Genomic DNA, 9383 nt, shown 5'->3' on the forward strand with positions numbered 1-9383 from the left:
CACATCCACCCACACACTCCTGCTGCCTGTTGTGGAGACGGCTGAGGATGACTGAAGCAGAATATGCTCTGAACATTGTACACGCCTGATGCACGCACTGATGGCCCATTCCCATTACATGTCATATATAATCACTTATCAAAGAACCATCAGTTAATTATAATACTAAGTTTCCTTTTGGAACTCTGCACTGCTTAAAGAGACTGAATCACATGTGCGTTCCAGATGTTATGTGACTCTGACCTCTCTGCAGAGTGGGATCACTGGGATCACATATCAAATTATCATGTTAAAAGATCACTTGCAGTGATACTATACTATACTATACTATACTATACTATACTATACGATAACAATGACAAATCCAAATGTTGGCAGCAAAGGAAAGCATCAGCTTTTTTTTTCCCTCCAGGATTTTACACAAGTGCAGTCTATACTACAGGACACGCTTGATGTCTTATCATATTTACTGTAAACATGAGTTCACATTAACCCATTGGAGGGAGTTGATACCAATACATAAACACTTCAAGGTTGGAAGAACAGTGTAATTTCCTATGTGGGACATGAAGGCACACATGGGTACATCGTGTGGGGCTTTAGAGGGGATGTTAGCCTATATTTATATTTAAATGTAGTTTTCTTTATGAAAATAAAGCATAGGTTTTGCATCTGTATTACCAAAACCAATGGAATTACATGTCCGATTGAGATCAAATGAAAGGTGACAATGTGTAATAAAAATATATAAAATATGCTCTAATGGAACAGCAATTTAATATTATATAGTATAGAACAATGGTCTTTGTAGTAAATATGCAAATACAACAGGGTCTATGATTAAACATCACTTATCAATTAAATTACATTAGCGTAGTGGGTTGATGATGCAGAGATGCACAAAGTGGTATAGATATTACAAAATGAAAGATATAGAATCTGCATTAAGTTTCAGTAGTTTCAGGTTATCTATCATTCGGGTTATATATATTTGTTTGTTTATGTGGGGAGAATTTCACTGTGTTCATTTCCATGACTTCAAACACTTTAAACCTTTTAGTTGCTGGTTACTGCTTTCATGTCATCCTTGGAATGCGATAATACCGTCCCAAACAAAGCTCTAAAATGTGACTTTTTGATGGTTGAGTCTGTGGCATTTGTCAAACATTGTAATTAAACTGTTTTTGTGAGGGAGGCTGCAATCAAAGTATGCAGCCATGTCGCGGGTTCCATCATCTCGTGCCTCCTGTCCTGTCCGCTGCCTGGCGCGGTCGCTTAGCAACAGGCAGGTGGGCGGGGACAGAGAGGACAGTTGGCCGCTGGAGGGAGCGGCGGGCGGGGCCTCGTCCTAATGCCGGCAGCAGGAGGAGGGGCACGCGGGGCTGCGCTGCTAAACGCCGGCAGGGATTGAAACGCAGCTGCTGCTTGAGGTATTAGCTGCACACTGTAATATCGTTCACCCCGCCGCTTCGCCGTGAGGTTTTTCACTGTGACTCGGTACACAGCTGGAGAAAATGTCCAACGTCAATTGGAAACCCTTTGTTTTCGGCGGGCTCGCTTCCGTGACGGCGGAGTGCGGTGAGTGATGCGGGGAGAGGCGGGGAGGCCCGGCTGCGTGGAGAACCGTTCATTATTTAATCCTCCGTGGTGATTTTTTTTTTCTTTTTCAGTCTTACACGGTTGTAATCGCACTAATTTGTGTTGCAGGGACCTTCCCCATCGACCTGGCCAAGACTCGTCTTCAAGTTCAAGGCCAAGTGGGCGACATCAAATACCGAGAGATCCGCTACAGAGGCATGCTCCATGCTATAGTGAGGATAGTAAGAGAGGAGGGGCTCCGGGCACTGTATTCAGGGTCAGTATGTGTGCAGCATCTATATGCATGTTTGTGTTAATCTGTCTCTAAATATTTGTCTTTCAGATATGTATTAACTACATAAGTGTATTCTTTGCTCGTAAAATCCAGGGTTACTTCTAAGTGCTTACTTCCTCTTGGTACACTTCCTGTTTTTGTAGCAGCCATGGCCCTACTTAACGTTACCTTTACCTCGACCTTGTTGTTACCCCATCTATCCAGAGAGGCGGCTGTCTCAGATTTGCCTGTCTCAACGTCTAGTGATGAGATTTTTTTTGGGGGGGGGGGGGTTATTTTCCTTGTTTTCTTAAAGTGCTTTGGCAAGAACCACAGCTGTGGGTCTGTAAAGCCCTATGAAACGCTTGAGTTATGTGTGATGAAAATAAACCTGACTTTTACAGGATAGCTCCTGCCATGCTGCGCCAGGCCTCCTATGGGACCATAAAAATTGGCACATACCAGACTTTTAAACGACTGCTGGTTGAGAGACCAGAGGGTGAGTCCCAGTTTCTCTATCTCTCTCTGTCTCTCTCTCTCCCCGACACACACACTTGTACACACACATTCTGGCAGACTGTGACCCGCCCCCATTGACACATGCACATTCCTCTTTAAGGGGAGGTGCAGATGTGCCTGTTGACCTATTTAAACATGTCCCATCAATTTGTTGCACTAAGAGCTCATTGTTACCGTCTGTTTCTTTCAAACGCTGTAATGGTAAAAATGCAATTGACTGTCTGCTGCATGGTATCAAATGCTGCTTGTTCACAGTCACAGTCTGCCTCCCACTCTTCTCTTCTTGCAGATGAGACACTGCTGACTAATGTGATGTGTGGCGTTCTCTCTGGAGTCATCTCCTCCTCCATCGCCAACCCTACGGATGTGCTAAAGGTAGCTTTTTGAAGATTGTGTTGGATCTCCTTGTTGTTGTTCAAGTGAAATGGCCATTTGTTATTTCTTGAAAGCAGCAGAGCAGGTTTGACAGCTTCTTGGAACTGCAGCACGGTGTTGTGTCACCCTGAAAAACAAAGCCCTCTCCTTTCATTTTTTTATACATAAATACAGCTGTACTTATAAGGCAGCCTTGAGTGAGACTGTACTTAATCTGACCTTTCTAAGAAGTGTCACAACTCTAGGCTGTAGGTGTGGTCTCCTGATAGCATGCCGAGTGGAGTGAAGGGCACCTCAGTGCCATCAAGACCCCATTTGTGGATTATTTATAGAAGGAAACCTCTAAGGCTTAACATAGTGTTCTGCAAACGATATGGGTGCATGGATATAGTGTGTGTGTGTGTGTGTGTGTGTGTGTGTTTGTGTGTGTGTGTGCGCGCGCGTGCACATGCTTATCTGCACTCATAATGTTTTGCCAGGCTTCTTCTCGCCACGCACTGTTGGCCATAGTGACCTCCTGTCCACAATGTGTGTTTTAAGAGTTAACAGACTTAATAGATGTGGCTGCAGGTTTGGAACATTGCATTTTCATCACGGTATGTTCTGGCTGTGCCCGCCAAGTCATCACAGAGCCAGACAGGCCGATCTGTAAACAACGGCCATTATAAATGAAAACAAGTCAAGCAGGGGGCTGGAGAATTCCTGGAAATGAGGAAGGAGAAAATACTTTAGGGCATTGCACTTGCCAAAAACTCCCTACCAACTTTTTGCCTTTGCATTCCGATGGGAGCCCGATTAATACACCCTCGGATTTGGCTTGGTGAATCCGCAACATTCCACATTGGTTGTGTATGCTTTCATTGTCTCAAGTTCAAGTTTATGGACATTACCTCCATCTGTCCTTCCAGATCCGAATGCAGGCTCAGGGAAACGTGATCCAGGGCAGTATGATGGGCAACTTCATCAACATCTATCAGCAGGAGGGAACAAGAGGACTGTGGAAGGTACAGAAACCCTGATTAAAATAAAAATACTGCATTTGTATTAATAAATGACCTAACTTTGCAGGGGTTTCAGGTAGCACGGACATGGCTGCTTTAACGTTCCCCTCTCTTTCTGCATCAGGGCGTCTCTCTAACAGCACAGCGGGCAGCCATCGTGGTCGGGGTCGAGCTGCCGGTCTATGACATCACCAAGAAGCATTTGATCCTGTCGGGTCACATGGGGGACACCGTGTACACACACTTTTTGTAAGTTTGCCATCACACATGGACATCCTCTCCTCTCTCGTGTGATGGTTATCTCTGGGAGGAGATTATGTAACCGGGCTAGAGAGATTTCAATATCTTAAGGTGGAACTAAGAAATTACACACAGCAGCACAAACACCACAGCAATAACTGTTGCTGTTGTCAAACAGATTATTGTTTGAACATTTGTCTCATTGCACCCCAGGTCCAGTTTTGTGTGTGGTCTGGCGGGGGCTTTGGCCTCCAACCCCGTGGACGTAGTCCGGACACGCATGATGAACCAGAGAGGAGGAGCTCTTTACCAGGGAACACTGGACTGTATACTGCAGGTCAGTAACAGAATGGAAAATATCAACATCTCAATCCTGCTCAGATTGGGTTTATTGTCGAGATTTACAGACAGTCTTCCCTTTCAAATACAAGTTTAAACAACAGACAAGTCAAATTTAGACTTGTGAACCGCTAGTTGACTAGCTAAACATAAGGAAACACAACTTAATTACAAGGTTTAACATGACTGAAAAAATAGTGCATATATCACATCTTAAATGTGATGGGTGTTAACATTAGTAACAGATGATGAAGGATGAATGAATAAACATTATACATTTTAGTGCAAATTGTGTCAATATGTAATTTAAATGTGTGCATAGGTAAAATATTAACACATTTAACCGACAAAGTATTTCTGGTGCTGACTAGTGAGGGTAGCAACATGTAATTGACTGATCACGCACCTAGGACTTAATTTTAAGAGCTCTATTAGATCAGTTTACTGGTCATGGGTGCTACTGTACAGCCTGTGCAAAATGTTCTGTGGCTCTGTAGGGAACTTTTGAAATTTGAGAAACTAACTCACCCACACCCACACTATGGACTCATCATCCAGATACCACCTTCTGCTGCCTCGAATGCGACTGTTCTTTTTTGTCTCTTCTAAGACCAAGGTCCAATTTTTTCGTCTCCAGATTTGAGATTTGGTTAAGACCCCAACAAATGTCACATCATCACAATTTTAAGTTTAGGTGATTTTTTTTTACTGAATATGAAAATAAGAATGCAAAATTGATCATTCTTGGTAATCATGAATCATTTCTTAATTGTACTATCAGTCAAAATTATCACAATTTGATTGTGTGCAGCTATAAACACAATTTTAAATGTGTTACACGGACAACGGCCTAAGTTTAATACAGATGACCTGTATGACCTGACATGTGAGAGCCAGTGAGAGGTCTGGCCATTTCTATATACTTAATGCCTGTGTCTGTATTAGATAAGTCAGTTATCCCCTCTTTTTCAGGGGGGGTTACTGGGTCCAAATCCTGTTTTACTCAATGGGCGAAGGCCAGGGTACACCCTGGATGAGTCGCCAGCTCATCGCAGGACCCTTACTGATGGCAGAGGCCGCCACACAAGGTGCCAACTGCACATCAGGAGCAAATTTGGGGTTCAGTATCTTGCTCAAGGATACTTCAACATGTAGCTCAGTCCCAGGGTAGCCGGGATTCGAACCAGCGACCTTCTGATCTACCCACCCAGCTCTACCCACTGAGCTACAGCCGCCCCTGTCTGGTGGTACAGCACCAAAACAAAATATACTCATCGTGTATCACCATTGTCACCTTTGGTCCAAACAGGCCGCCAGAATCAACAAGATATGAAAGTTCCTTGCAGTAGCTTCAAGTAAATGCATCTCCATGACTTTGATCTTGTTATGAACATACCCTGTTCTTGACATTTAAAGCAACCAACAGCTTCAGAATTGTTCGTTTTTGGGGGGGTGGGGGGTTGTAGTAGAAGTACAAGTGTCTTTGTGTGTTTATTCTATTCTCCTGTGATGATAAAAATGTAATACAATGGAGTAATGTTAAGTTTCTAGACCAAATCTTAATGCCACCAATTTCCAAATCCTGGTTAAAAATGGCCCAGAGAAGATTTGAGAGCGCTCATCGGAGGATAAAAAGATAAAATGGGTTTTTACCATGTTTGTTTTCTCTTGCAGACGTGGCGCTCCGAGGGCTTCATGGCCCTCTACAAGGGTTTCTTTCCAAACTGGCTCCGCCTGGGACCATGGAACATCATTGTATCCTTTAATCATCTCATTAGCGCACCGCTCTGTTTACATATATCCTCTGTGATGCAATAGCTTTCGAGCTGGAGAAATCAGCAGGGAAAAGTTGTAAATTCTGTTATGTATTCAGTGACGTACAGGATTCCAAGCTACACCTCAGTGAAAGAAATCTTAGTGTAATGCATGCTAACTCCCTTATGTAACTTTGTTAAACTACTGCCTCAGTAGCCCACTGCCCCTGGTTAGGGAGAGCACTGGGGGCCCTTGATGGGTGGGTAAAAAGACTAAGAGGGGAAGGGTGGGGAGTAAACTTTATGAAAGGCCAAAGAGTGACACGGAGAGGAGGGGGCTGGCAGGTCCTCATCGGGCTCCAACCAGCCCTGAAAAATGTAATGAGATTATTGAGTTGTTACAGCACAGCCGACTGCAGTAACAAGGAAACGGTAACAAGGGAGGCTTTGAGCTGAAGTACAGAAAGAACCAAAACTCCCACACAACAAGAAATATCCACTCCTCTCGCCCGTGTTCCTTTACTCTGTCTCCAGTTCTTCCTCGCATATGAGCAGCTGAAGAAGATCAATGTGTGACTGACGAAATGAGATGGAGAAGAGGAAGTATGAGCGCACTCCAACGAGCTGAGAGGACCAAAAATCAGGAATGGCTGGCTGGAGGTGGATCCTTGATGGAACCACTGAAAGGGGAAACAGTGTTGATGAAAGTCCAGGTATGGGGGGGCGTCGTGAGAGTTTGCCTGATTCCTGTTAGGGCTACATGTCGCCTAAAGCCTGTGGCAAGTGTGGAAGACAATCGTGCCTGATGTTTTTCGCTCATCCAAAATGCTATGTTAAGCTTAACCGCTCGTTTAGATGTGATAATGGCCCCTTAGATACACTGACTGGTAAACTGGGGGAAAAATGTAAGATGCAAAACCAGTGTCAGACTTTTGTTTCTGAAGCAATTTGCTGCTTTAAAAATGTCTCTAATTTCAGAAAGAAAACACATGGTTTTCACTTCTCCACTCACATAGTGGTCTACAAATCGAGTGCCTTCAGTTTGAGATACAGGCCTCCTGCGCCTGAGATTGTGAGGACTGAGAATGTCGGATAGCTGCTGACAATCGCAGTGATCATTCCCTTTTGCAAACTTTTGTGCGCATGCGTCAACAAACCTGGACTCTGATCAGGTGTTTTTTTTTTCTGTTTCTATATTTCTAAATTGGGAGTTGGAATATTTACAGAGTCATGAGCCAAGAATACATCACTGTGTACTGTAATAAATATCTCATATTGTTTATATGACTGAAGACCAGTGTGGTTCTCAGACAGGGCACACACACATCGCAAGCCCATATGTGGCGAGACTAGTGGCCCTTCATGCCAGCGAGTGCAGACAGTAATTATAACCTGGGGTAGCTGGGGGTTGACTCTCCTCTCGCTGCTGTAAAGATTCATTACAGACACGGTAAGCCTGCGTATTGTACCCCCCACTGCTTTACAAACAGACCACTGGGACAGATTAGTTAATCCAAGGTGCGTCATTTTGATGACACGACTCTTAAACCACTGCACATTAAACCCCAGGTATATTTTTCAAATACTGTATTTGCACGCTGTATGCTTCTCTGTGACCTTTCATTGTAAAGAATGAATATGTTGCTGGCTGTTGTGTGTGAGCTGCCAAAGTGTTAGCCAGTGGAAATTTTCTCATACTTTTGATGTTGGTGTAAATGCTGCTTGTATATTTGAAATAAAAGAGTAAAATCCACCATGCGAGTGTTGTGCTTTGTTGTCTCCACTGGGCGGTGCTGTGGAGCTGCACACCGGCCCGCCGCAGCTCGACCCAGTTGAAACCAATAGCTGTTTACGAGTCTTCTTAAATCCCCAACCCTCAGCTTCGAGGCCACAAATGTAGCACAGTTGTGTTGTTTCTGAGGGATTGCCCGGTTCCTTTCAAACACACGTGTTCACGCAGCATCCCTCAAACAATGACTCATGAATTATTCACAGGATCATAATATGTGATTGCTCCTTTACTTCTGCTGGTAAATTCCCAGTTTTCCCTCATCAGAGTTGTGTTGAGATGATTGGAGCTCGAGGGAGAGCAGAGGGAAACTTTGCAGTGAACTCAGTTTCTGTGTACGTGCGTGCCTTGTTCTTTTATTTAGGGAACTTCACCGTGGGAATTATTACTTTTGCGTGAGAACTGTTACTGTTTCTTCTACTTCATGTCAGCCACCAGGAGTTGCACCGTCGCGTTGTTGCTGCTGTGAGAAGCATGGCTGCACTGAATAACTCAAGTCTGCCACAGAGCATGATGGAGGAGAAGAGGGTCTGTCTGTCTTGTGTGCAGTGTACACATCACAGACCTGAAGGGCACTTTGCTGCACAAAAACCAGCTGACATCTCTGTCAAATCTAGGCACAGAACATCCCACACTGTCCATAAGGCCAGTTGAATCAGAATAAGAACAATGTATGTGCCAGGATTTGGCATCTATAAGTTGGCATTATAGGCTGCCGCCTGGCATCACGTCTCTGGCAGAGGCCTCTACAAGCTGGACAAGTGCGGCCACAGGGGATTCCGGCAGTCACAGACATGCTGCATTATGGGTATTATTTGCTGCCTTGGCCCAAGGGTGCAGGGGGCTGGCTCTATTGTGTTCCAGGGATCAGAGTGAGCTTTTGTGTCAAAGGGATAAGGCTCTGCTCTGCTTCAAACACCCCTGCCCCTTTTCTCTCCATCATTTTTTTGTTCTTTCAGTCGTTCCTCAGATGAAAACGCTGTTCGCTGCAACACGCGGGTGAATAAATGGATGGATAAATGGACGAGCGGATGGAAATGTAGACAAGGAGACAAATGTATCGTCGTCTGTTGATCCATTTGGGGGGACGAGCGTGCTGCTTCTGGGCTGCACAGTGCTGACAAAGAAAAAAAATCACAGGCCCATTGCCATTTCTTTTCGCTCTATATTGCAGTTGAGATATGGGCTGAAATACAACAGAACAGTTTTTCTTTCTCAGCTTTTGAAAGATGCTCATAAAATGCCCGGGTGCTTAGTTTGACTAAAATGAATGATTTCTCCCTCCTGAAAATATATTGTTTACAGGCCACGGATTCTGCATAACATCAAAACACCGTGCTTAGGACGCTGTCTGAAACGTCCTTCCCACAGAAAAAAAGTGCAGCCTTCTGCAATTTGAAATTGCGCCTGTAGTAAATATTGTGATAAATTGTACAGCAGTGTCTGGTCCCTGAACAACAAGCTGACAAAGTGAGGGTTTCAAGCAAGGGGAGGCGACAGATCCTCCACAAATG

The 9383-nt window shown here is 44.3% G+C and overlaps 1 protein-coding gene across 1 annotated transcript; it reads left to right on the forward strand.

The window, feature by feature from the left end:
• Nucleotides 1–1337: 1337 nt before the first annotated feature.
• Nucleotides 1338–7834, forward strand: LOC115572242 (kidney mitochondrial carrier protein 1). Its single transcript, XM_030402120.1, has 9 exons — nucleotides 1338–1578; nucleotides 1708–1855; nucleotides 2257–2351; nucleotides 2661–2746; nucleotides 3655–3750; nucleotides 3872–3996; nucleotides 4201–4324; nucleotides 6001–6081; nucleotides 6615–7834. Exons 1-9 carry the CDS (start codon nucleotides 1515–1517, stop codon nucleotides 6654–6656), a joined length of 861 nt encoding a protein of 286 aa, XP_030257980.1. The 5' UTR covers nucleotides 1338–1514; the 3' UTR covers nucleotides 6657–7834.
• Nucleotides 7835–9383: the final 1549 nt, after the last annotated feature.

Source organism: Sparus aurata, chromosome 21, assembly GCF_900880675.1.
Source record: "Sparus aurata chromosome 21, fSpaAur1.1, whole genome shotgun sequence".
NCBI lineage: Eukaryota > Metazoa > Chordata > Actinopteri > Spariformes > Sparidae > Sparus > Sparus aurata.

What these genes read in the sequence shown, in the direction of transcription:
- LOC115572242 (XM_030402120.1), top strand. Translation starts at nt 1,515, where the DNA reads ATGTCCAACGTCAATTGGAAACCCTTTGTTTTCGGCGGGCTCGCTTCC. An exon ending in GCTGGTTGAGAGACCAGAGG is followed by an intron (nt 2,352 to 2,660) that starts GTGAGTCCCAGT and finishes CTCTTCTTGCAG; the next exon opens with ATGAGACACTGCTGACTAAT. An exon ending in CACTGGACTGTATACTGCAG is followed by an intron (nt 4,325 to 6,000) that starts GTCAGTAACAGA and finishes TTTCTCTTGCAG; the next exon opens with ACGTGGCGCTCCGAGGGCTT.